Below are 26939 nucleotides of genomic sequence, written 5' to 3' on the forward strand. Positions count from 1 at the left end.
TACATAGTTGGGCTAATATAGTGAAGTGAAGACATGTGAGGAGTAGTAATGACTAATGAGCAAAAAAAAAAAACTTCCTCTGTCTCATAAAGATTGAAGTTTTAGAGAATTTTCTTTGTTTCCCAAAGATTGATGTTTTGAATATTTTTAATAAATTTTTATTTTAATGATTACTGATGTTGTAGAGTGTATGGAGTGTAAAAGTGGGAATGTGAAAAAGTGAAAAAGTATTAGAAAAATAAATCATGAGATTGTCATAAATAAAATAAAAAATCATCAGAAAAATAATAAATTATAAATTAATCATATATTCCTTCTGTCTTAATATGTGTGTAAAATCCTAAACTTCAAATCTTTGTGAGACAGAAGGAGTATTAGATTGAAGACAAGAAGTAATGACTAATGAGCAAAAAAAAAAAAAAAAAAAGTAAATGAAAGGCAATGATGAGAAAAAAAAGAAGAAGAGATGGTGACAAGAAGTAAGTAAATGAGAAAAAAGGAAAGAATAAAAAGGGTAAGAGAAACATAGAAGCCTTCCTAGTTTGGCAATTTCAATCTTGGAACTTGATTCACTCTCTTGTCTTCATTGACATCACAAGAAGAAGAAGAAGAAGAACAAGGTACCATCCATCATCAATCAAAAAAAGGCCTAAAGAAAAGTCTTGGTTTGATAATAATGAGTTGGAAGTGTGACTGTGTGAGAGAGATCATATGTATACTGACTGGGATAGATAGAGATAGTAGTAGTATTCGTTCGTTTCGTTCACTCTCGTCTTATGTAAGTTGTACTGCACACAACTGTCTAGTCAGCACGTGTCGTTACCAGCTTCTCTTCTCTCCCGTCGCTGCAGGATGTGTAAACAGTCCCAACACCAAAAAGCAACCAATCTCTCTTTTTTCTCATGTTTTTTTTTTTTTTTTTTTTTTTTTTTTTTTTTTTTTTAAAAAAAAGCTAATAAATGTGAGAGATAGAGAGAGAAGTCATGATCCCATCAACAACAATATAAACTCTTTCCACTCCATTCTCTGTTTTTTTTTTTTCTCAATATTGCAAGATTTTGATGATCTGGAACCGATCTTTACTTTTTACTCTTTTAATTACCTCAATCTACTCGATGTCTAAACGATATTTTAAAAAGATAAAACACACATTAGCAAAGGTGCTTACGGTGTTAACTTATCCACTAATCCAAATATTTATTTTTTTTCTTTCTTTTGAGTCATAACCAAATTTTTTTTTTTTTTGTGTGCTCCTCATCTCAATAGTCAATATTACCCTTAAACGGTACCAAAAACAAATAAATAAACATGTGGGATCAAAAAATAATAAACATACAAAAAGGAGCTCGTGTTGGTGAAGAGATACGAATATATATGCCATGCAAATAAGAAGGATGGAGCAAAAAGGATTTAATTGGGATCTGTGTAAATTAGTTATTAGAGCAGAGAGAGAGAGAGAAAAAGAAAGAAGACGAAGCTGATGAGGGCAAAAGAGTCATTTTAAAAAATCAGATATTATTCTCTGCAGCAAGCTGCAACAAACGACGCAAACAAACAAAAAAAAAGCAACCCACACAGCTTAAACCCTCCCTCTCCCATAAAACCCACACACATCCTTTTGCTTTTTACTCTCATCATCTCTCTCTCTTCTCTGTAAGCTTTAAAAGCCCTCTCGAAAATGGCGGAGCCACCACCGTCTTACCATCACTTCGTGGGTCCTTCAAAACCTCGATCATCGTCGAGCAAACGACACTCTTTCTCCTCTTCTTCTTCTGGTACTCATTGCCACCGTCTCTTCCCTTGCCAGTACTGTCCCCGCAAGTTCTACACCTCTCAAGCTCTCGGCGGTCACCAAAACGCTCACAAACGCGAACGCGCGGCTGCTCGTCGTAACCTCGGCGTCCTTTCTCACTCTCCTCCCATCCTCGACGATAACTCCACCACCTTTCTTCGTCATCATCCTTACCCTTGTTTTTACCCTAACCCGATGCACCACCAAGGACCTTCTTCTCCTTCTGGACTAATCGGACCCGGTCATGAACAGACGGCGATGATGATGACGACCATGGGTGGCGGTGGTGGTGGTGGCTACGATCCGTTTCCGTATCCTTACGTGTACCCTTTTGGTTTGTCTGGTAGTAACGACGGTAACGGCGTCATGGACGAAGACGAACCTCTCAATCTCGACCTCTCTCTCCGTTTATGAGCTGTTTCTGCTTTTTTTTTTGGCTTTGGTGGGTTTGTTTTGTTTTGTACTCAGATGACTCTCTTTTAAGTACAACTTTGGAGCTATCTATGTAGTCGAGTTTCTTACCTTTCTCTCTCTCTCTCTCTCTCTCTCTCTCTCTTTCTGTGTTCATCTCCTTACTTTTGAGAAGATGATAAACTAATCAAGCTGCTTTTGCTTTTTAGAATATATATTTTGATGATGATGATCCATGGTTTGGATCTTAATCTTATGATCGAACAGTGTCTCATGTTGTGAAACTCGGATACTTTAATCGTTTATGAATGATACATTTGAAATTTAACTAATTTGTACCCACAAACACAGTCACGATTGATTTCGCTTGTTTAGCCTAAAAATATAGGAATTGGTAACTAAAGAGATCGGGTCAGTGATGAGTGAGAATCGCGTTCATCGGTTCATGTCTTGATCGGAGAGCACCAACGCCACCGTTGGGGTCCTTGGGGAACAACCCATATCCGGCCATGTCTTGATCGGAGAGCACTAACCGCCTTCACAATGTTGGTACGTGCGGAATCCAATCCAACATTTCATCATCACACACAGGCACGTGACGAGACGTCATTATGAGTTGCTTTTTTCCAAATTTAGGACGACTAAACAAAGTGCGTGCCGTTTCTAAGCGCTTGGCACAACAACCACTCCATGTTGGTACGTGCGGAATCCAACATCTCATCAATCATCACCCACACGTGACTCGCTCACGTGACGTTATAAACGGTTATCCTTGTTCTTTCCAAATTAGACTGCGTGCTGTTTCTTATTGCCTTTACACATTTTGTTCTCCAAAGGTAAAGGCTAAAACGTCTTCTTTACCAGAATCCTTTTCTTATTCCTTGTAAATAATTAGTAGCTTAGATATTACATTACTATACTCAAAAGTAAAACAAGTATCAGATTTTTTTCCCTGACAAGAAACTAGTGTAAAAGATGTAACTCTAAAATACAAATATAAGTGGTAACATACCCAAAAAAGAATATATGTAGACGGTAGTAGAGATAAGTGCTTCTTGCTCAACGATCAAGGTCATAACCATCATCATCATCATAATCATCATCATCATCATGAATCTCAGAGGAGTTGTCAAGATGTTCTTTTAGCAAATGGGTTTGGTTTCCTGCGGAAGAAACATCCTCCATCTCAGGCAGTTCAAACTCGTCTGGTCTCAATGACAACTGAAAGTCTGGAAGATCTGGCAAACATTGCATTGCCCTGTGTGGTTTACCATATAGATCATATCAGATATTTTGGTTTGGTTCTAATTAGTTTTGTTTATAAACGCTAACAAGACAAAAACTCTATCGCTTACTTCTCTTCTTCTTCAAGCAAGTATCCATACGTCTGAGACTTCCTAAAAGCAACTTCTGGAATCTTCTGGCTCAAATGCTTCATAACTCCCCACATAGGAGGAGGCCTGATTAAAATATGAAAAAGAAAATCTGAATCAATCACTATTCATATGTTCAATGAATAATAGTGGATATAACATATACACAACAACACAAACCTGGTGACAGGAGGAGCCAAGGAGAAGCTAAAACAGGCCTTCTTGCTTTCTCCTAGGATCTCTGCAGCTGCAAGGAAACAACACACTGCAATGACGTGGCAAGATGGCTCAGTTCCCTTGTCTGTTACTAGTCCATGGTAGTAGTATGCCGCAGCCTTTTATAGAAAAAACAGAACATAACACAGAGATTAATTATATATATATAGATGAAAATCAATGAGCTGTTTAGTCACTTACAACGGTGACTTTAATAATGTTTATAAATTATACATACCTTTGCTTCCAAAAATTTCCAGTAGATAAACCGGAGAAGCTTCTTGGCACATCCATGGCTGACTGATTCACAATCAGACAAGCAGTGATATGCCTGAAATGATAGTGAGATCATATACATGAAATTAAAAGAGAGATTACAGCAAAAAAAAAACTATGATTTTCCCAAAAGTATGGCTCAAGTAAGAAGATGAAGATTTTTAAACTATGAGGAGGACCTGAGTGAAATAGATGACTTGCTCACAGGCAAGTCTCCTCTTCACAGACAGTGTTGCTTTCTGGCTATCAACTGCTAATCCAAGTTGAATCTCAGTTCCCTGCAGTAATTTTCAGCCAAACTTACAAATTAAAAACCCATATACAAGATTCTGGTTAAAGAGTCACAATTTTCAAAGTGTGTAACCTGGCCAAGTGCTTCGATAGATAGACTTTGCATTACACTCTCCTGCATATCATCTGGCAACTTAGTCCTGCAAATTCGCAGCTATGTAAGTATGTATCTATGTGAAACTTGTTTCAAGATTTTCTGTTTTTGTTTTGTTTCATACTTTATTTCAGGAGGAAAGCGAGCAAGAATCTCTCGGACGCAGAACTCCAAGTATCCAGATGCCTTGAGAAGCAAGTCAACCGCATCTCTCCTGCAATCTGTGTGAAAGTAACCGAGTAATCAGGTTCCTTTATAAAAACAGCAAATAGAAGTAAAAGTTAACTGTGAAGATAGAAGAGGCCAGACCAGTGGAGACCACACGGACGCCATTGCCAGAACCAGAGCAATCCTTTGGAATCATGAGGGAGTTAGCTTCAGTTAATGCCAAAGCAGCCATCATGTGGATCACTGTCAACATCTCCATCCAAAGGTTTGTGAAACATATCTCTGCCTGCAACATACACCTTCACGTTGTTAAGACTTAAAGGTAACCAAAAAAAAAAGAAAGTAAAATCCGAATCCTCAGGATCGGCTTAATTTGATTGAGCAAAAACCAAACTTACTCGTCGACCATCTCCAAGGGTTTTCCATTTGAACTCCACGCAGCCCTCCATTCCATCATTCTCTGTACGTAGTGTTAAATATTCTGATATCACCATTTGCTTTACAACACAATAAACTATAAACTTATATCAAAATATGCAAACACGAACTTTTCTTGACAAGACCGGTTAGAAGAGACAAGTACTCCTCCAAAGCTGAACGCAGCTCAGGGATGGCAGAACCCCCTGCAAAAATTTCAACCAGAAACTTTGAATATGTTTTCAAAACACGAAACCTTTTTCCTTAAAACGCAAGAAAAATGGAAGAAGATAGCCTCGTTTCTCTATACCTGTGTCCTCAGCAACTAGCTGAATTTGATTCCTTAGACATGTCAATCGATCGACGGTAGCCTTAGGAGCAACGCCCTTGAGTTGGCGCTGAAGATCAGACTGAACAGGAACGCGGAACTGAAGAACAAACACAACGGATTCTTGAATGATCCTCTTCTTGTTCTTCCTTCCGACAACAGCATAAGCAGATGTAGCACACCCCATGCTCTCTCTCTCTCTCTCTCTGCTATGCTTTTTTAATTCCCCCTCACAAAATCATCCTACTTATGCGGATACATTACATACACAACATTGACAGATATATTTTAAAACCAACATAGAGGTTCTGGAACAACCTGAAGCGGATATATAGATCCGGATTTTGGAAGCTTAAGAGTAATATATAAAAAGGAAGAGAATCTCAGAGAGAGCTGGTGGAACAGAGGAAGATAGGAGCATGTGAGGGAAGGTTAGTTTGAAGGTTCCAAAGAATGATGGGGAGAGAAGAAGATTCACTTAGGTTTCAGAGTTTCGATGCAATCCACCCACATGCTCTCTCTAGTATTCAATGAGCAAATGGGTAGATACGTGATTTAAATCAACAAAGAAAAAAAAAGAAGAAAAGATATGGCACATGCCTTCCGATTTAATCCAAGTTTTAATTATGTTTCTTATGGAAAGCTGTGAATTCGTATCCCACTTGCCTTATTTCTATTGGCTCTCCTGTTTTAGATTATGTTTTTTTTAGTACTTTTTCGTTGACTTGTTTCCTTAACCTTCCCGCCCACCCTCGATTAACTGAATCAAATCAACCCCACTTCTCTCTTTTTTACCCTGTTTTCTCACTCCAACCAAATATTAATTAGAAATGAGATGAGATTATGGTAACAACTAACAAAAACCTCTATTGTTATGGGGTCAATATGTCCTTGAATGAATGAATCGTTGGCTTGTATAACCATTATTACATTTTCAAGATTTGAAAGCTGCGTAGACTTTATTATAAAACCATGTTAAAGAAGAAACATGTTAGAATGTGGCAGGAGACAGGCTGTGTGTTACAAGTTGAGTTATCTTCGTTCTTGTACTGCAAACATAATAATTATCTTCCTTTTATAAGCAGATCAACAGATATATAGATCCCGAGAAATTTAGATATTTTTTTAATTAGACACTTCTTTATTACTTGTATGGGCCTGTATTAAGTGGGCCTATTATCAGGTAATTGGGCCCATCATTGACTTTTATTTTTGGTTGTTTTCTGTGGGTGGTGGTGTGGTAGTGTTATACTTGTTATATCAGTCATCGGAGGTTTTTTATAAGCGGAGGATAACATTCGTAGATCTGCTTTTCGCATCTGCTCAACAACTCTACATCGTCGAAGATCAAAAACACCATGGCCGTCGCCCTAGCTAAGCTTCTGATCTCCGCCGTGGCGGTGTTTATGCTTGTTTCTGCCTCGTTTGCGACATCGGAAGTCCCGTTCATGGTGGTCCACAAGAAAGCCACTCTTAACAGGCTCAAATCTGGCGCCGAACGTGTCATCGTCTCCTACGACATCTACAACCAAGGATCCTCGTTAGTTTCTCTCTTCTTATCTAGTTTTTATTAATCCGATTTCATTTTCCGATCCGTGTATATATAAATGCATGTATAGATTTGCTACTGTAGAAATTAGGAGATTAGCTATTCTTAGATCTATTCGAATGATGTGTATCGGTGATTAGGATTCGAAATGTCATTTGATCTGATCTCATTGTTCCTCAGAATTGTGGATTTGGTTTTTGAATTTCGTTAGGACTTTGAGATTTAGAATCGTGAATGTCAGCTAAACGTGTTGAGAATATGTTTTGGTGTTTGCTCTCAGGTCGGTGTATGATGTGACTCTAACAGACAAGAGCTGGGTTAAAGCAAAATTTGATGTTGTTAATGGAAACACTTCTAAGTCATGGGAGAGACTTGATGCGTGAGTTTCTTCTTCTTCTTCAATCATAAAATGTTTTAGTGGCTGCTTTTAGCTTTTTCCTTTTCGTCACTAATCTGGTTCTTGGTGTGCAGAGGAGGTATCCTGTCTCACTCTTTCGAACTGGAGGCTAAGGTTAAAGGAGTCTTCTATGGTGCTCCTGCTGTTGTTACTTTCCGCATTCCCACCAAGCCAACTCTACAGGTTTGCCATTTTTTAAGCCCCCTTTTTCATTTTAGTTCCTGGTACAGGTTTACCTTCTCTTGTAGTGAGTATTGTTTTACTAAAAATCTGCTTATGTGATTATGGTTTTCTTGTCTGTAGGAAGCGTACTCAACGCCACTACTACCTCTTGACATCCTTGCTGACAAACCTCCAACGAACATGCTTGACGTGGTAATTTTTATTTTTTAAGGGCTGTTTTTAAATCATCTCCGCACCTTTTTTGTCCATCTTCTCATTACTGACTCTTCATTGTTATGTTGTGTTGTGTCTTGGATGTTTCTCTTGATGCTGCTAAAATAATCTCAGGGCAAGGTAACTTGATTTGTAATTCTCACCTCCCTGTGAAATCATTATTAAATATAACAACAGTTCTCATCTTACCATGTTTCAATTGTTTTGCAGAGGATATTAGCGAAATATGGATCACTCGTCTCCGTCATCTCCATGGTTGTTTTGTTCATATACTTGGTGGCAACACCTAAGTCCAACGTATCAAAATCAAGCAGCAAGAAGAAGCGTTAAAGTTAGTGAAATGAAGGTGAGAAAAGCTGCCATGGTGCTGTCTTGTGTTTAGCAGTTAAACACAGTTTCAAAGTTTGTAAGAATTAGAGAACACACTTTAATTTTGGTGTTGCAGAGGACACACACTTCAAAGAGTTATTTTGGTTTTGCGTAATGGCTTTCTGAAAGCATAGTTATGGGGAGGTCTCTTTTATTTTGTTTCTGCCTTCTGCTTTTCATGGTTTTATCTGCATTCTCTATTACATATTTTGGTATTATTAGCTGTGTTTGCTTCTGTTTAGTTTGATTGCCTGTTTGCTTTGCTTGTTGTTGAAGTGTCGTAGTCTAGTTATTGGCTAAGTAATATGATTTTGCTTATAAGTTTCGTTTGTTAAAAAATTTCATGGCTTTTAGTTGAATAGGCGGTTCTCTTTGTAAAATGGAAAGAGCTGAGTTGATGCCATTGAGATTGCATAAATTGTTATATGCTTTATTCGCGTGGTTATAAATGGGTGAGCAAAGAACTATGTTTGTTATCATGGAGTCTTGTGTTTAAATGGATTTTAAGTTTTTCTGTCAATCCATTAACGTTTACAAACAACATAGTTGGAGTAGAGTAGAGCATTAGGAAACTTGTAAATAGCTTTTGTGGGAGCATTTCTTGAACACCATAAAAGTCACTTAAATTGTCTTGTATTACAAACAGATAACGTATATGAATATGTTCAACATAAATAGCTGTTTGGTGGAGCTTTGCAGCTCGGCTATGTTTTATCAAAGTTTCGTAGATAACTAACCTTAGTCGTTTGCTCAAAATGTCATTTTACTAACCTTAACCATATGTAACTAACCTAAAATAATCAATGGAAGTGCTGGTGCTACTGCTTCCTTTGTGAGTGCCTTGGATATGTACAATTAGGTGCTTCTTCGTCAAGATAACAGCGTTAATCAGTCTAGTTGGCTCTAAAGAAGCATCCAAGCCCGTCTAGCTCAGTTGGTAGAGCGCAAGGCTCTTAACCTTGTGGTCGTGGGTTCGAGCCCCACGGTGGGCGCGACATTGAAGTTTCTATTTATATTTTTGTTTTTAATCATTTTGCATCAAAACGTGTGATTGATTTATGTAGTATTCAGTTTCCATATTTGTGATGCTTATATGATACTCGAAAAGGAGTAAAATGAAACACAAACCAGTAACCAAAATGAAAATTTTAATTGAAACCGGAAAAAAGTAGTAAGTGGGTGTGCCCACTCTCTCTATCTTCGAGTGTGTACCTCTCATCTTTTAAGATTACATAACACAAAACATAAAAGGACAAGAAACAATAGGTAGAGAGTATGTGAAAGAGAGACTGAGCACTATCCTGAATTCAGGAACACAAATTTCAAAAAACAAAAATGATAAAGTTCGAATCAGGAAGAGATTGAGCTTACTCAAATCTTCCTCATTACCCGTATGGTTTCTCTTATTTTTCCAAACAAAAATCCTACCCCATCAAACTCCTAACCCTTTTTCGTCATTGTTTTAGGCTTTGGCATCAGTAACTGCTGCGATGGCAGGAGCTGGAGCAACACCACCAGTGGTTGGCCTGAACCAAATTTAAAGAATTGAGAGTTTTGCGTTTTGATGGTATCAAGTTAAGGAAGTAAGTGAAGAGAGAGAGAGAGAGGAACTTACAGGCCAACAAACACCTTGAAGGCATCGTATAATCCCCACTGTGCTCCAGTCAATGTCCCGATCATAACAATTCTAAGAGGAAGACCCCTTGTGAACAGTCCCACCATACCTATCTTCTTCACAGCCTGCAACAATTCATTTACAAAAATTAAATATCATTCCTACTGCAACAGAAATCTATGCTTTCGGCTTTTGTATTTAGACATAGTGACTTACATCTCCAACGGTTGCTCCCTTAGCATTGTTGAGGAATGACACAAGATTGTCTGCTGGATGAGAAACGATTGCACAGAACACTCCAGCAACGTAACCTCCTGCAAAACTCACTCCGAGTTGCAGACCTTTGCTGCATTCACTCTTTGGGTTGGGGATTGCGTACTTGTAGATCATTTCAACAATGGTCTCAAAGGAAGCAAACTTCATCATAGTGTCTGCAACATTTGTAAAGATCGTCATTACACTTTGCTTTTAAAGAATGCTTCATGACAACAAGAAACAAAAAGAAAATGAAATTTGCAAAATAGAGGCTTACAAGGAATCTGACGTCCCCAGAGTGGACCAAGACCCTTGTACAAGCTGCAAAAAAGAAAAGAAAAAACAAGAATTCAGACACAAAAGGCTAGCTGTGACAACTGACAAGGGAGAGAATATAACTGGCATTGAAAAAACTCACCCTCCGAAACCTTCGGACTTGACAAACTTGGGAAATCCATCAGACATTCCCCGGGCAAATCCAGGCTGTGTCTGAACACGGACCTTGACAGCTTCAAATGGGCAAAGTGCAACATCGGCAATAACCTCAGCAGAAGCAGAACCAGCAAGGTAGATGAGGGTCTTGTACTTGGCAGTGTACTCAGGTCCAGCAAGATCAGAGTAAGTCTTCTTAAAGTACTCGTAGAATCCAAACTTGCAGGCACCTTGAGCACTGTAACCCAAAAGAGTAGGCACCCATCCACGGAAAAATCCCTTGACTCCTTGCTCTTTCAGCAAAATTCCGAAACCAGACGAGATGCTCTTGTACTTCGCTGGATCAATCTGAATCGCAAAAAATATCACATCAGTGTTGCAACACCAACACATACCACGTCAAAGTAAGTAAATTTCGTAAGAAGAACCACAACTCAGAACAGATCAACGTATTTTCAAATAGAAATGATTGATACATAACATGGAAATGGATCAAACAGTTCCTCAAATAATGTAATCCAACACAAAACCAATATATAAGCAAATCAAAATCACGGATCTATCCAACGAAGGCTAATAACGTTAGATCTAGCCAACCTAAGCAACACAGAAACACAGATCCACGAACAAGAGCTAAGAAAACAAACGAAAGATTAACGGATCTAAAGTTTTTCCATACCTGCATATTGCACTTGACGAGATCGAGAGGAGTCACGGTCATGTGAGTGAGACCACAGCTAAGGATTCCACCAAAGGTACAAGCGGCGTAGAAAGCAGGTGAATACATCTCGATCCCTTTTCCTGGCTCCGTGGGAGACGCAATAAGGAAATTCTTCCGGGACAGCATCGTCGTCGGAGAGGCACGTGCGGCGGCCGGAGCCGGAGCAGGGGATTTCTCAGCGAATGCAGCGTTGGAGTTGGAATTCAAAACCTGGTCGAGGAGGAAAGATCTCGGCGACGAGGAAGATGATGAATAGAGGAAGCTAGGGATCAGAGAATTCTTTGAAGATTCCATCGCGGCGGCGTTTGAAATGAGCAACGGTGGCGATGTCTCTGATAGCCGATCTCACACCAAAAAAGGACCAATGAGACTATGAGAGGAGGAGATATTAACCTCTGAGGAGTCTCAGACTTTTTATTGGGCAAATGGGAATCTCATGAAACAGGGCATATACTTTTGCGATAATTACGAAAATGACATTGTTAGTTTTTTTATTCCTGTAAGTCTTACCCAGTCTGGTGGCCCATGGGCTTTTTCAAGGGACATAAAAACCCGTTGACCCATTAAAGGCTGTCTTAACTCTTAACGACCATTTTTATATTTGTTTTTAATTTTTTTTTGTTTGGGAAAATAAACTTTGTAAAACCCTAAATCTCTCCAACCAGAAGAGGCAGCTCTCTCGCCGACACTTAACCGGCTACAACGATTCTGCTCTGCTCGTCAACGTTGTAAGTTGTTTTCTTCCTTCTTCTTCGTTGTAATCAAACTTGTGCATGAATTAGGTCACAAAGTAGTAAGCTTTTGTAGTATTACTTGCTGAAATTAGGGCTTAATTTGCGATTGATAACGAGCTTAGGATGCGAGTCTTATCGTTGTTGTTGTTTTGTGCAGCTGTGGGTATTGAGAGAGATGAGCTTCTTATCTCAGAATGCTCCGGAGAGTAAGAGTAATAAAAGAGAGGAGGTGAAGAAACAGTACAGAGATGTTGAAGATGGGGAAGAGACTGGGTCCGATGATGACACTAGGGGAAAGAGAAGGAAGACGGAGAAGGAGACAGAGAAGGAGAAGGAGAAGCTACAAGAATCTGAACTTGTTCAAATGAAAAATCTTGAGAATTCTTTATTCGGGTCACTCTACTCCCCTCTTACTTTTGGTAAGGTAGAAGAAGAAGATGGTTCTGCTTTGTTTCATGTAGACCGTTCTGCTGTGAGTCAGACTCTGGATCACGATGATGATGATGATGATGATGAAGAGAGTGGTCAAGTTGTTGGAATTAGAAAGGGAGGAGCTGCTTGGGAGGATGAAGAAGAGAAACAGATCAACATTAATATAGCTAGTGTCAACCGTTTGAGGAAGCTAAGGAAAGAGGAAGATGAGGGTTTGATCTCTGGGTCTGAGTATATTGCTAGGCTGAGGGCTCATCATGCTAAGCTAAACCCTGGAACTGATTGGGCTCGGCCAGATTCACAAATCATTGATGGTGAGTCTTCAGATGATGATGATACCCTGGATGGAGGAGTTGATGATATCCTCCGAACAAATGAAGATCTTGTGTTGAAGACTGGTAACAAGCTTTGTGCTGGTCGTCTTGAATACTCAAAGCTCGTGGATGCCAATGCAGCAGATCCTTCAAGTGGCCCAATAAACTCTGTCCACTTCCATCAAAACGCTCAGCTGCTGCTCACTGCTGGATTGGATCGACGGTTAAGGTTTTTCCAGATTGATGGAAAGAGGAACACTAAGATCCAGAGCATATTTCTTGAGGATTGTCCTATTCGTAAAGCAGCTTTCTTGCCCAATGGCTCTCAGGTCATTGTCTCCGGAAGAAGAAAGTTCTTTTACAGCTTTGATTTGGAGAAGGCAAAGTTTGACAAGATTGGCCCTTTGGTTGGTAGAGAGGAGAAAAGCTTGGAACAGTTCGAGGTGTCACAAGACTCTAACACCATAGCTTTTGTGGGTAACGAAGGTTACATCTTACTTGTGTCAACAAAAACAAAAGAGCTGACGGGAACCCTAAAGATGAATGGTTCAGTCAGGTCCTTAGCATTCAGTGATGATGGGAAACAGTTACTGAGCTCAGGAGGCGATGGGCAAGTATACGAGTGGGATCTGAGAACAATGAAATGCTTATACAAGGGAGTAGATGAAGGCAGCACATGTGGCACCTCTCTTTGCAGTTCACTAAACGGAGCATTGTTTGCCTCTGGAACAGACAGAGGGATCGTGAACATTTACAAGAAATCTGAGTTTATGGGAGGCAAGAGAAAGCCGATAAAGACAGTGGACAATCTCACTTCCAACATAGATTTCATGAAGTTCAACCATGATGCTCAGATTCTAGCTATAGTCTCAACGATGAACAAAAACAGCATAAAGCTGGTCCATGTTCCATCCCTAACCGTCTTCTCAAACTGGCCACCACCAAACAGCACAATGCATTACCCTCGCTGCCTAGACTTTAGCCCCGGAAGTGGTTTCATGGCTATGGGAAACGCTGCCGGAAAAGTTTTGCTGTACAAACTGCATCATTACCAGAATGCTTGAAGGACAGATTTGGAATTTGTTGTGTCTTTTACTTTTGTCGCAGTGCTACTCTTTTTATGTTATCAATTTTCCTATATCCATTTTTACGATAATGAAGATTTTTCTTTCGGATTCTTGGAATCGAGTGGGGCTAAAGTCTTTCTTTTTTCACGTTTTTGTCAACATCAACAACACTTGTGGTTGGTACCAATCTCAAAAAAAAATGCAGGAGAAAAAGAAAGATGTCGACATTGTTGCACTTATTAACACACCAAAACAAATTATAGTGGCTTACCCAAAGCTGAAAGGGTATCTCGATTTAGAGATTGAATCTGGACCGTATATTCTGTGACAAGGGCAAACAAAGCAGTATCTCTCTCACGTCCTCTAAAAGTCTAATTATGTCTTAACTCTTAACTCTTAACTCTTAAGCCGCATTTTCACTTCTTAAACCCATCCCAAATAAAGCAAAACATTTATTTCCTTCGGAGCCTGGCCGGCGAATCCGACCGGTCGTTTCAGCTGTGTCCGAAGGAAATCTAGAGGAAAGCTCGAAACTTTTTTTACACGCTGATCCATTTTAGGTACTAATCTCTATAATTCGACGACTTCTTTTTTGGTTGCTCTGGGTTTTGTTCTTTATTACGATCGTCTCTTTTTTGCTAGTTTCTATTTCAATTTCTCAAATGATTCATCATTTCTTGCATTTGAGTGATGAAAGAAGCAAATTACACATTTTCTGGTTTAAATGCTACACATTCTTCTTTGTTAAACTGAAATTTATAACAGATCCATTTGGGTTTGATGACTCCTTCAAAAGAACTTTACAAGTGTTCCTCTTTTATGGTATGGGTTGTTTGATTTTTCATTGGAAAGTATCCATCTTTTGTCTCCATTAGTCAACATGCATTGTATCAATTTGTTGAATAAAGTTTTTTCATAATCATTCCTTTTACAGAGTTCACTACCTCATTCCTAACCTTTATATATTTAGATCCCTTGAGAAAGACCTAATCGTTTTCTTCTTCTTATTCTTTGAGAGCTGCAGGTTTTCCCACAGTGAACAATCACAGCTGTACCATTTGTCGAGATCACAACACTCAAGTCTCTTAGAATTCAGCAAAGCTTCACACTACTGAGTAATGACGGCTTCATTGCAGTTGTACGGAGTGAAAGCTCCAGGGCTTGCTTTAAGTTCAAAGAGGCTTGAGTTTGGCTCAAAGGGGATTAGTAATTCAGTTACCTTGGCCTCTAGTTGTTGTGCAGTCTTTAGAAACGTTGAGCATTCTTGTAGGAATTTAGCTTTGAGAGTTAGTTGTGAAGCTGTAAGAGTTGATTTGCTTGAAAGAAAAGAGACCGAGACATGTAATTCAAGCGGAACTGGCAAAGACTTGACATGTGTAATGAAATTTGGGGGGTCATCAGTGGCGTCAGCAGAGAGGATGAAAGAAGTGGCCAATCTTGTACTCAGCTTTCCAGATGAGAGGCCCGTTATTGTGCTATCAGCAATGGGAAAGACGACTAATACACTTCTGAAGGTAATATAACAATATTACTCTTTCCTACTTCTTTCATATGATTTTTCTTTTAGTGGTAGAGTTAATTAGTTTCTTGGCTTCTCGCTTTTATTAGGCTGGAGAGAAGGCTGTTACATGCGGTGTCACTAACGTAGAAAGTATTGAAGAATTGAACTTTATAAAAGAACTCCATTTAAGGTTAAAGAAAATACTGTTTTCTCATGTGTATATGATTGTTTATTTAGTTTTCACAGTCCAAATTTAGCCTTATTCTCATGGGAAATAAAATTCTCTGTGTCCAGAACTGCTCATGAGCTTGGAGTGGAAACAGCGGTTATTGAAAGTAAGTGCCTTATTTCTCTTTCTGGATGCTTGAATTATCGACCATTTCTCCTTTTATAGTTTAAGAATATTTCTTTGCTCTTTCAGTTGATTTTTTTTTCGTTTCTGAATCTATTTTTTTCTGGTTAATCCATTTGTAGAGCACTTAGAGGGACTACACCAGCTTCTCAAAGGCATATCAATGATGAAAGAGTTAACCTTACGTACAAGGGACTACTTGGTTTCATTTGGAGAGTGCATGTCCACAAGGCTTTTCTCTGCGTATCTCAATAAAATTGGCCACAAAGCACGTCAAGTATGTTGCTTTATAACACCCTGGTCCTAGCATTACCTTGACACTATATATAATTGCAGTTCTCGTCAGACAGATTAAAGAAACTTGAGAATGCTATGTACTCATCATAAGTTTGATTCATGACTTGATGAGTTGTTCGCTTGTTGTTGGCAGTATGATGCATTTGAGATCGGAGTTATTACAACAGACGATTTTACAAATGCTGATATACTTGAGGCAACATACCCTGCCGTGTCAAAAACACTAGTTGGTGACTGGAGCAAGGAAAATGCAGTCCCTGTTGTTACTGGCTTCCTCGGAAAGGTTTACATTTTTCTGACTGTTTTTGTTATTCCGTGGATCGAAAAACATGTAGTACAGAACTCTGATTTTCATGTATTCTATATATTAAAATGGCTTTTGCACAAAGCTGTTTTGCTTATTGTGTCCTTCAGTCTCGCCTATGTATGTGTTTCTGCAGGGATGGAGATCTTGTGCTATAACTACGTTGGGTAGGGGTGGTAGTGATTTGACGGCTACAACGATTGGGAAAGCGTTAGGACTACGGGAAATTCAGGTAATTGATGGGTTTAGCCAATATTTCATCATGAAGATGGAAGTTTGTTAAGCAAAGATTTCTTATTTTTAAAAATCTGGTGCAGGTTTGGAAAGATGTAGATGGAGTTTTGACTTGTGATCCTAACATATATTCTGGAGCTCAGTCTGTTCCATACTTGACATTCGATGAGGCAGCTGAGCTTGCATACTTTGGCGCCCAGGTAATCTCGTAGATTATCTCTGCTGATGAGTTCTTCTCCTTCTGATGGCTGAGCATATTCGTCTTCCGTTGCAGGTGTTGCATCCACTGTCTATGAGGCCAGCAAGAGACGGTGACATTCCTGTGAGGGTTAAGAACTCATACAACCCCACCGCTCCAGGAACTGTCATCACCAGATCAAGAGACATGAGTAAGGTTCGTGAAACAAATGTGTTATAAAACTTGTTGTATCAAAACATCAATGACCCCTTCTCCCTCATTCAATTGCTTATAGGCTGTGCTGACAAGCATTGTTCTGAAACGTAACGTGACCATGTTGGACATAGCGAGCACCCGTATGCTTGGCCAATATGGTTTCCTTGCCAAGGTAAACATAATTGGATAATGATATCTTTGTTCGATTGTGTTTAATATCTCACTGCAAACATGCACACTTTCTCGTGTGCAGGTGTTTACCACATTTGAAGATTTAGGCATATCGGTCGATGTTGTAGCAACAAGTGAAGTTAGTATATCATTGACATTGGATCCAGCAAAGCTCTGGGGTAGAGAGTTAATCCAGAGGACTAATGTAAGACTCTTTTACTTTGATACATTGTTTCTTTTGTGAGAGTCATATGTAGTATTACTAAAATGATTGGGTGTAAACAGGAACTGGATAATTTGGTAGAAGAGCTAGAGAAGATTGCTGTTGTGAAACTGCTTCAGCGCAGATCAATCATCTCTTTGATAGGAAATGTTCAGAAATCCTCACTCATATTAGAGAAGGTTAGTGAGAGTAACCTGTCTTGTGTTGGTCTTTTGAACTCGAAGTTTTAAATTTTTAAGTTAATGGGAATGGAATGAACAACAAAACAGGTGTTCCAAGTACTTAGAAGCAATGGAGTGAATGTGCAGATGATCTCGCAGGGTGCATCTAAGGTTAAAATTTGCTGCTACATGTGAATACATATAGTGATGAATATAAATATTGTAAAATGGATACTGTTATAGTTATATGATGAATGGGAGATGTTTTTGTGTGTCAGGTAAACATCTCATTGATAGTGAATGATGAAGAGGCAGAGCAATGTGTGAGGGCTCTCCACTCCGCCTTCTTTGAGACCGCTTCGTAGTGCAACACAGAAGAACAGCACCATGCCACTCCTACAACTCTACTTATGTACGTGTAGTTCAATTACTAAGAATGTGACAAGACTTGGAACAACTTTTTTCACATTCTTGTTCTCATTATTGTTGTTTGTAGTTCTTGACTTGGTTGTAATACAATAACATAACTTGAGCAAAACCTTGAATCATAAATAGGTTAAAATCTTTTGCAATTAATGAAATAAACCTTTCAGCTTTGTAGGGCTTAAGATTTTATGGGTTTAGGATGTAGTTTTCTTAATTTTGACACAAAAAAAACCAACTTTCATAAACTATGTTCCTTAAGTAATATTTTTTTACCTTCCAAAATACAATTCAATCATGAAAGTGTAAGTATAGCCACATACAATTAATCAGTGTAGAGAAAAAAAAAATCAAGAAATAGGGAATGTAAAAAAGTGGGAATTCAAAGTGCAGGCTTTGAAAGTAGTATGTAAACAATTTGTGATGACACCGAGAATACCCTTCCTGAAAAGCATATGATCAGTTACTTGACCAGGGTTATATCCGACCGACCAGTCCCAGTCAACGAGAAATACACATCTGATGATATCTGTTACGTAAGACCCTTCTTCTATGACTGTAACGGCCTTCCAATTTTTTTTTTTAATAGAAAACAAAAAAGTGGTCCGACAAACACAATCCCTTCAAAGATTGTTTTAGTTTATGTTTTTATTTTATTATCTTTTAAGGGCAAAGAATTTAGATTTAGTTTAGACTGAATCAGCTTTAGTTTATACACCAAATCTAGTTTATATGAAGGGACATATAACTCTTCGGACTCACTTCAATCTTAAGCCATCCTCCTTTTTTTTAATACATATATGAAAGACATGAATAATATGCTCTTAGTATGTTAGAGTCTTTGTCTGTTTAGGAGCGCAAAATATCTGTTTCCCTTTTTTGGGCTTAAGACCTTCTTTCTCGGTTAGAGTCTTTGTCTACACTTGAGAAGGGAGCTTTCAGTGGAAAAAACACGTTTACATTAGTAGTAAATCCAACCAGTTTATTGTGTTAAGTGAGCGTTTAACTCGAAATCTAGAGAAGAGTTTAGGGTTTGTGCAACTTTAAGGGTTCTTGAGGGGTGTGTTTAAGAACAGATCTGAAAAGATGTCTTCGGCGATGGACAAAGCGTTGATGGCTATGTCGCTGGAAGAGGAAGAGGAGGTGCCGTTCGATATGCCAGATCTACCGGAGTATTCCTCGACGGTGAGAAATGGTCTCAGTTTGGTGGGAAGGTTGTTGAATCCTCGAAGTCAGCCAATGAATAGGTTGGTGCGAAATATGCCAAGGAAGTGGCAAAAGAAGGGGCGAGTCCGAGGGATAGCGCTTACTAGTGAAAAGTTTCAATTTATATTCGACTCGGAATATGATCTACAAGATGTGCTAAACAAGGGAGCCCATACTTTTAATGAGTGGTCTATAGCTATAGAGCGGTGGGTTGAGGAGCCGCCGGAAAATAATTACCTGCAATTAATTCTGGTGTGGGTTCAGATTTGGAATATTCCAATCAATTATTACACAAAGAAAGCAATAACGGCCCTAGGAGAATTAGTTGGGCAAGTGATGGAAGTGGCTTTTGACCCGGAGCAACCTCAGCTTCAAGAGTTTGTAAGAGTTAAAATTCTGTTTGATGTGTCGAGACCTTTGAGGAGAACAAAGGAGATTAATCTACCAAAGGGGGGTACGGCAGTGGTAAGGTTTCAGTATGAGCGTATTCAAAAGAGATGTTACAATTGCCAGCGTTTAACTCATGAAAAAGACTATTGTCCCTTGCTTATAAAAGAGAGGGAAGATGCAGCGAGTGCACGAAGAAGGGGTTTACCAGTAGTTCCGAGAACCAAACCTCTGGTTATTAAGGAATCAGATCCCTTATACGGGGTGTTAAGAGAGGATCAAGTTGGAGTGGATGGAGCTACAGGTCGACCAAAAATAGCTGCCGAAGTACTAGAGGGGATGAGACAGTATTTGATAGTTTCAAATGAATCAGAAAGGCAGTGGAAGATTGATAAAGTCAGAAAGTCAGTAAGGGAGGTCGAGAAGGATCCCATACTGCAGAAATCAGTGCTGAGGCTAGAACATATGCCTCTGATGCATATGGATCTAAACAAAGAAAAAGGGCGAGTTTTCAGTTATGAAGAAACGGGAATGAATCTGCAAACATCAATTGGAAAGAGAGGTGTTTCAATCAGAGAGAAGATTCATAGTTCAGAGGAAGGGGATACAGGGTGGAGTATGGACAAGAACAGTGATATTTATATGGAGAATCCAGCCAATTTCCTAGCTCTTTCTCAGCCTTTCCAGGTTAATTCGACGGGTTTTAGGTCTGGATTCTTTGAAACTGGGTCTGGATCTTCCGGGATTAAGCCTGTGCAAGGGAAAGCAAGAAAAAGACCACCCAAGAGCACTAGGAAAGCTAAACCATTGGGGACTTTAGTGGCTGGAAGTTCCCAAATAAGGAAGCTCGGTGTAACTATTGGTGAAAAGGAGAAAAGAAAAGCAGCTAATGAGGGTACAAGCGCTGCAAAGCAATCCAAGCTGAACCGCTTAAAGGTAATCCCGCATGAGGGATTGCCCAATGCGTAATGAGCCTGATCAGTTGGAATTGTCAAGGCTTGGGACGGTCTCAAGACTTGACAATTCACCATCTTGAGGAAATGCGTAAAAAACATTTCCCTGAGATGTTGTTCTTGATGGAAACGATGCATAATAGGGATGTTCTAGTGGATTTACCAGTATGGCTGGGTTATGAGAGGGTTTTCACGGTGGAACCAATCGGTAAAAGTGGTGGGTTGGCTCTGTTCATAAAAAGCGGGGTGAAGGTGGATATAAAGTTTGTAGATAAGAATCTGATGGATTTGCAAGTTCACTTTGGAGTTTTTTCTTTCTTTGTGTCGTGTGTATATGGTGATCCGGTATTTAAGAACAGAAAGGAAATTTGGGAAAGATTGAGTTGGCTTGGAGTGGGGCGTAAAGAGAACTGGTGTATGGTAGGAGACTTTAATGATATTCTTCATAATGGGGAAAAGCTGGGAGGACCCAGAAGATGTGAGTCTCTTTTCAAACCGTTTGCGGATATGTTAAATGTGTGTGATATGGAGGAGCTGTCAAGCCAAGGAAATGGATACACATGGGCAGGAAAACGATATGATTTGTGGATTCAAAGTCGTTTGGACAGGGCATTCGGGAACAAGGCATGGTTTAACCAGTTCCCATCTTCAAATCAATCGTTTCTGGAAATGAGAGGGTCAGATCATAGACCGGTTTTGTTGAAGCTAATGGCTTCTAGTGAGGAGTATAAAGGACAGTTTCGATTGGATAGAAGAATTCTTGGAAAACCTTTGGTAGATGAGGCAATCCTCCAAGCTTGGGGAACTAACACAAGAGGAAATGAAATGAAGGTGACCCAGAGACTAAGACTATGCAGGCGAGCTCTTAGTAATTGGAAAAAGACAAATTCGCTTAATGCTAGAGAGGCTATAAATCAGTTACAAAAAGCACTCGAGCAGGAGCAATCATCTTCGTTTCCAAGACGTGGGATGGTTTTTAGACTGAAAAGGGAACTGGCGGAGGCGTATAGAGAGGAAGAAGAGTTTTGGAGACAGCGAAGTAGATTCAAATGGTTAAAAAGCGGGAATAGAAACTCAAAGTTCTTTCATGCTTCGGTGAAAGAAAACAGATCAAGATTGAGGATTGATTTTCTGGTGGATGGTAATGGGGATGAGCAGAGATCAGAAGCAGCTAAAGGAGGGGTAGCTGTGGATTATTTTCAATCCTTACTACATCTAATCCGGTTACCTTTGCAAATGAGTTTACGGGTATGCCAAGCAAGGTTTCGGAGGAGATGAATGAACAGCTTATCAATTCTGTTTCAAAAGAGGAAGTGAAAGAGGCTTTGTTCTCCATAAATCCAGCAAAGGCACCGGGGCCTGATCGAATGTCAGCGATGTTTTTCCAACATTTCTGGAACATAGTGGGACAGTAGGTGACCAAAGAGGTGGTGTTGTTTTTTGAAGAAGGTGTTTTTCCGGAAGAATGGAATTACACACATTTGTGTCTGTTACCAAAGGTACCACATCCGAGCTTGATGAAAGATCTTAGACCGATAAGTCTATGCTCTGTGCTTTACAAGGTGATATCAAAAATCATGGTCAAACGGCTTCAACCGATGCTTCCCCACATTGTGTCTGAGACACAAACAGCGTTTGTACCTGAAAGGTTAATATCGGATAACATTTTGGTGGCTCATGAGGTAGTACATAGCTTGCATGCGCATTCAGGCATTTCCACAGAATATATGGCTATCAAGACTGACATGTCAAACGCATATGATAGAGTTGAGTGGAGTTATCTCAGATCGCTGCTTTTGGCTTTGGGCTTTCATATTAAGTGGGTGAATTGGGTGATGTTTTGTGTCTCTACAGTGACGTTCTCGGTTCTGATCAATGATCAACCTCATGGTCTGATCAGACCGCAAAGAGGGTTAAGGCAAGGAGACCCCTTGTCCCCGTCTCTGTTCATTCTGTGTACTGAAGGATTAACTCACCTTTTAAATCAAGCGCAAAGAGAAGGAAGACTGTCCGGGATTCAGTTTCATGCAGAAGGACCGGCTGTACACCATCTTTTATTTGCAGATGATAGTCTTTTCATGTGTAAAGCTAATGTAGAGCAAGCTGAGGTTCTGTTAGCCATTCTTACAGCTTATGGAAAGGAAACTGGGCAAGAAATCAACCAATCAAAATCGGCTATCACTTTTGGAGATAAGGTGGCAGCGAATGTGAAGCTGGAGATTCAGAATACGTTGGGAATCCTAAATGAAGGAGGAGCGGGTAAGTATTTAGGATTGCCTGAATGCTTTAGTGGTTCAAAAGTGGAAATGCTTAGCTATATTAAAGATAGACTGAATGCAAAGGTGTCGGGGTGGCACGCTAAGATGCTTTCAATGGGTGGTAAGGAGGTGTTGATAAAATCAGTAGCTTTGGCAATGCCAATTTTTGCCATGTCATGTTTTAAATTGCCAAAAGCCACTTGTGCTAATCTGTCAAGTGCAGTGGCAAACTATTGGTGGAGTTCAAATGAAAGGCAGCGGAAAATACATTGGATTAGTTGGGATAAACTTTGTTTACCCAAAGATCTTGGTGGTATGGGGTTTCGAGATATTGGTTTGTTCAACCAAGCTTTATTGGCCAAGCAGGCATGGCGTTTGTTACAGTATCCTCATAGTCCTTTTGCTAAGCTAATGAAGTCGAGATACTATCCATGTTCCTCGTTTTTGGAGGCCGCCCTAGGACAAAGGCCATCATACGGGTGGAGAAGTATTTTGTTTGGAAGAGACCTACTGAAAAAAGGGCTCAAAGTGAGAGTTGGTAACGGTGTTTCATTAAAGGTGTGGATGGATTCTTGGGTAGAAGATGAGGTAATGAGACCACCTTGGATCAAAAATTTGCTGATAGATATAAACCTTAGGGTGAAGGATCTTATTGACTTTGAAAGAAGAGATTGGGATGTTTACAAATTGGAATATCATTTCCTGCCAATGGATATAGTAAGGATCAAAAATCACAAACCGGTGGTGGATAAGGAGGAATTTTTGGTCTGGAAGCTCAATAAAAGCGGAGATTTTACGGTTAAGTCAGCTTATTAGTTAGCAGGGCAAATCAATAGGCAATCGGCTTATTAAGACGCAAATATCCAGCCCTCGCTAAATGTATTGAAAGAACAGGTGTGGAAGCTTCAAACGGACCCAAAGCTAAAAGTATTTCTCTGGAAAGTGTTGAGTGGAGCTTTGCCAGTGTTATCCAAGCTAAACCGGAGGGGTTTGAGGCTCGATGAGAGATGTCAGACGTGTGGTCAGGAAGGTGAATCAATAAATCATGTCCTGTTTGAGTGCATTGGAGCAAGACAGATTTGGGCCTTATCGGATTATCCCTCGCCTGAGTTTGGATTTGATAAAGGTTCGGTGTATTCAAATATGCACCATTTATTGGTCAACAGAGGAAATAAATTGTGGCCACTCCTGCTTAGAAGAAGCTTTCCGTGGATCATTTGGAGGATTTGGAAAAACAGAAACATTCTTTTCTTCGAAGGAAAACAATTTTCTCTGCCCAAATCAGTTGAAAAGATTAGAGAGGATGTGGAGGAATGGTTTGTAGCTCAGAGACTAGAGTCTGAAGGGGAAGAAAAGAGAGTAGAAATACAAAGTGAAGAAGTAAGGGCCCCAGAATCATTGATACGGGCATCAAGAATTGCAGAAAAGGAAGAAGTTTGTTCAGCTCCACCGACTTTATGCGTAAAGTGTAATGTGGGAGTGGCATGGTCAAAAAGAAATCAACTGGCAGGAGGGGCGTGGGTACTGAGGGATGAGAATGGGCTGGTGTTGATGCATAGTCGTAGAGCGTTCACTAATGTTCCAAGCAGAGATCAGGCAAGCTTTCTAGTTACACAATGGGCTATGGAAAGTTTGATCAGTCATAGAAGGACTAAAGTTATTTTTGCTATGGAGGATGTGTCTTTAGTACGATGGGTTTTGAGACCAAAAGCTTGGCCGTCTTTTGCGTACGAATCAGGAGAGTTACTAAGGTTGTTAAAGTTGTTTGCTTTTTGGAAAGTGGAAGTGGAAAGACCAAAAGCTAATAGAGGAGCTTATCTCATTGCACATAGTGTCACAAGTGAGTGTCGAATTCAGTCATATGTAGCGTCTGGATACCCAATGTGGCTACAACAGGTTTTCGAAGATGAGAGAGTAGGATCCTCTGCTTAGTTTTTTTTGGGGAATGAGGTGGTTAGGTAGGTTTAACCATTCTTTTTGTGAAAACCAGGTTTTCGAAACTGGGATTGTGGGTTGGAAGTAGTAAGCTAATTTGGGGAAGGGTCTGTACTTTTGTTTGTTTGTTTGGGAGGTATACCAGGGCTGTGTAAGGACATGCAAAGGATTTCCTTTGATCATAACCACTAATATAATATAAATCAGTTGACAAAAAAAAAATGAAAGACATGAATAATTCTAAGCAGCATCTTTCTTTTATTTTTAATTAAAAAAAATTAACACATAGATGTAAAACATAAATAATTTAAGGATTTTTTTTCTCCATATACAATCGATGAGAAGATGAGGCGAGGTGACTATGCATTGCAGATTTGGTACCTATATAATTTCATAACAAGTTGTTTGTGCTGACAACGATAATACTTTTTTGTTTTAGCTTTATTTTTTTGGGTTTTTTTTTTGGGGAGGGGTTGGTCAAACATGAGAAACAAGAAGGCAAGTTTGCAGATAAGAAGAAACAAAAGGCAGAAGCATGCATGAAAGCCTAAAAAGCATGTGACCAACTTTGTGAAAATTCAACTTCTTCCTTTTTCAGCCTTTTGCTTAACTTGTCTCTACAAACAATCCTCACTATATATGGATTTTAACAGTTTTACCTAACAGGGACTTGTAACGTTTTTATAATCCTATATAATGAAAAAAAGATGCTATGGCATTGGCAAGAACACATGCCAACTTGTAAATTTTTCCTTGCATCAAGAACACTGACATAATTCTGATGGTAGCATTAGCAAGTAAACGATGGTGGCAACTCTTATCTCTTTTAAAAGTTCATTCCAAGAATATTTATGACTACTTTTTTTTATTTTTATTAAACACTAACTAGCCAATTTTCTATATATATATCCCATTATGGGCTAAGAATAATATGTTTACGAAAAATTCGATCTTGATTACCAAAAAATATATTCCAGCTTGTATATCTACTACGCATATGTTTATAGCGCTACATATGTGAGATGCTAATTGGATTACAATCTCAAAAATATATATATTCCACTCCTTTTATGATCATATTGATAATGGTTTTATAAGTAGCTTGTTTATAGAAATGGATTAGAGGATTTTTAGCATAAAGTGAATTATGGAATATAATGGCAAACCACCGGCCATATCCAAACATTCGACCTCATCTCTGCGTTACGACTTGCTCACATAATGTTGGCAGCATCAAATTTATTATTCGGCGCGTCTCCATAAAATATACATATATATTGGACCATTTATACATTTTTATATATGCAATATTGGACCATTTTTATTTTGCTTATATTGGACCAATTTTGCAGACAAACACTAGCTAGCTAGTGTAACTTTGTAAGATATTACTACAGGAAAAGCCGACAAGAAGGATAGATATCCATTACCAACAATTCCCTTAATATTCTACTTACCTATATATAACTGAAGTTTAATTATTCTAACTTCTATATTGTTGTAAATTTTTCTAAGAATATTAAATATCTCTATAAAAATATCATCCTATATATCATAACAAAAGCTACAAACCATGTTCCATGTCTATCACATCAATAACTTTGCTATCATCATTTAAAAATAAAATAAAACTACCAATTAATTTAGAAATTCACCTTGTATAAATAGTATGCATGCCTCTCACTCTCCCCCTCAACCAACTCATCATACAACACATTCTATCTCTCTTTCACTCTCTCCCCAACCAAGTCACACACTCTCTCCTCTTCTTTCTCTCTAAGAATACAAAATGCAATACAAAACAGAAACTCGAGGGTCGGTGTCCTACAACAACGGTAAGGTGAACAACATGATGAATGTGTTTCCGTCAGAGACACTGGCGAAGATAGAGTCAATGGCAGCAGAGAATGCGGTGGTTATATTCAGCATGAGCACGTGCTGCATGTGCCACGCTATCAAGCGTCTGTTCCGTGGGATGGGAGTCAGCCCCGCTGTCCACGAGCTTGACCTCCACCCTAACGGCGCTGAGATCCACCGTGCTCTCCTTCGTCTCGTCGGCTGCTCTAGCGGTGGCGCTGCTACTCCGGGGGGACTACCAGTTGTGTTCATCGGAGGGAAGATGGTAGGATCAATGGAGAGAGTGATGGCTTCACATATCAATGGCTCACTCGTCCCTCTTCTCAAAAATGCTGGCGCTCTCTGGCTCTGACGAGATCCCATCATCCTCCGATCCAACCTTTCCTTTTTTTTTTTCTTTACTTTCTTTGGTGTTTGAGGACAAAAAAAAAACCCCTCGTAGGTTTAATTCTAGTGTCGATGAATTAGTAGTGACAGTGAGAGAGAAGAGTGGTGCGTTTGTTTTAAGCTTAAGCTCTTTGTCTATCCTTAAGCACACTAATATATAAAAAGTATGTGTTTACTAAATTCTCAAATTAGCTTTGTTTCTCATCTCCAAGTTTTACAATTTTTCGACAGTTGATTTGCAAAAATTGA

General features: G+C 39.3%; 6 protein-coding genes, 1 non-coding gene and 2 pseudogenes across 11 annotated transcripts; 7 read left to right on the plus strand and 2 right to left on the minus strand.

Moving 5' to 3' along the window:
- Positions 1-1667: 1667 nt before the first annotated feature.
- On the plus strand, positions 1668-2206 carry LOC104769630 (zinc finger protein KNUCKLES pseudogene; annotated as a pseudogene).
- An 853-nt stretch (positions 2207-3059) lies between these two features.
- On the minus strand, positions 3060-5895 carry LOC104769631 (uncharacterized). Its single transcript, XM_010493889.3, has 11 exons — positions 5349-5895; positions 5170-5244; positions 5020-5081; positions 4763-4907; positions 4578-4674; positions 4433-4499; positions 4248-4346; positions 4031-4123; positions 3757-3911; positions 3559-3663; positions 3060-3461 (listed from the first exon to the last, which is right to left on the minus strand). The coding sequence occupies exons 1-11, from the start codon at positions 5551-5553 to the stop codon at positions 3263-3265; spliced, it is 1302 nt and encodes a 433-aa protein (XP_010492191.2). The 5' UTR covers positions 5554-5895; the 3' UTR covers positions 3060-3262.
- A 577-nt stretch (positions 5896-6472) lies between these two features.
- Positions 6473-8192, plus strand: LOC104769632 (uncharacterized). The gene is made up of 5 exons (XM_087503366.1): positions 6473-6906; positions 7196-7294; positions 7387-7495; positions 7616-7687; positions 7919-8192. The coding sequence occupies exons 1-5, from the start codon at positions 6725-6727 to the stop codon at positions 8036-8038; spliced, it is 582 nt and encodes a 193-aa protein (XP_087359492.1). The 5' UTR covers positions 6473-6724; the 3' UTR covers positions 8039-8192.
- An 804-nt stretch (positions 8193-8996) lies between these two features.
- TRNAK-CUU (transfer RNA lysine (anticodon CUU)) lies at positions 8997-9069 on the plus strand. Its single transcript has one exon. It is a non-coding gene; the product is annotated as a tRNA-Lys (tRNA).
- A 139-nt stretch (positions 9070-9208) lies between these two features.
- LOC104769633 (mitochondrial phosphate carrier protein 3, mitochondrial) lies at positions 9209-13719 on the minus strand. The gene is made up of 6 exons (XM_010493893.2): positions 11059-13719; positions 10366-10727; positions 10225-10268; positions 9909-10123; positions 9693-9817; positions 9209-9603 (listed from the first exon to the last, which is right to left on the minus strand). Exons 1-6 carry the CDS (start codon positions 11392-11394, stop codon positions 9540-9542), a joined length of 1146 nt encoding a protein of 381 aa, XP_010492195.1. The 5' UTR covers positions 11395-13719; the 3' UTR covers positions 9209-9539.
- LOC104769634 (U3 small nucleolar RNA-associated protein 18 homolog pseudogene) lies at positions 12010-13757 on the plus strand (annotated as a pseudogene). The gene has a single exon (XR_015592061.1). The product of XR_015592061.1 is annotated as a U3 small nucleolar RNA-associated protein 18 homolog pseudogene (transcript).
- A 52-nt stretch (positions 13758-13809) lies between these two features.
- Positions 13810-17860, plus strand: LOC104769635 (aspartokinase 2, chloroplastic). 4 transcript variants are annotated; one of them, XR_015592059.1, is made up of 14 exons: positions 13810-14207; positions 14672-15161; positions 15256-15338; positions 15443-15483; positions 15623-15777; positions 15931-16080; positions 16238-16333; positions 16419-16535; positions 16610-16724; positions 16809-16901; positions 16983-17105; positions 17186-17302; positions 17393-17455; positions 17563-17860. XR_015592059.1 is itself a non-coding variant. In XM_010493896.3 (14 exons), exons 2-14 carry the CDS (start codon positions 14766-14768, stop codon positions 17647-17649), a joined length of 1641 nt encoding a protein of 546 aa, XP_010492198.1. In that variant the 5' UTR covers positions 13868-14207; positions 14664-14765; the 3' UTR covers positions 17650-17860. The 4 variants fall into 4 exon arrangements, 2 of the variants coding, with proteins under 2 accessions (XP_010492198.1, XP_010492197.1); XM_010493896.3 differs by having other exon boundaries at positions 13868-14207; positions 14664-15161; positions 16610-16729; XM_010493895.3 differs by having other exon boundaries at positions 13868-14207; positions 16610-16729.
- A 933-nt stretch (positions 17861-18793) lies between these two features.
- Positions 18794-20269, plus strand: LOC147918494 (uncharacterized). Its single transcript, XM_087503550.1, has one exon. The coding sequence runs from the start codon at positions 18794-18796 to the stop codon at positions 20267-20269; it is 1476 nt and encodes a 491-aa protein (XP_087359676.1).
- Positions 20270-26131: 5862 nt separating this feature from the next.
- On the plus strand, positions 26132-26870 carry LOC104769637 (glutaredoxin-C8). Its single transcript, XM_010493897.2, has one exon. The coding sequence runs from the start codon at positions 26236-26238 to the stop codon at positions 26653-26655; it is 420 nt and encodes a 139-aa protein (XP_010492199.1). The 5' UTR covers positions 26132-26235; the 3' UTR covers positions 26656-26870.
- The last annotated feature ends 69 nt before the right edge of the window (positions 26871-26939 follow it).

This window comes from Camelina sativa, chromosome 20, assembly GCF_030686135.1.
Source record: "Camelina sativa cultivar CO46 ecotype springtype chromosome 20, ASM3068613v1".
In the NCBI taxonomy this organism is placed as follows: Eukaryota; Viridiplantae; Streptophyta; class Magnoliopsida; order Brassicales; family Brassicaceae; genus Camelina; species Camelina sativa.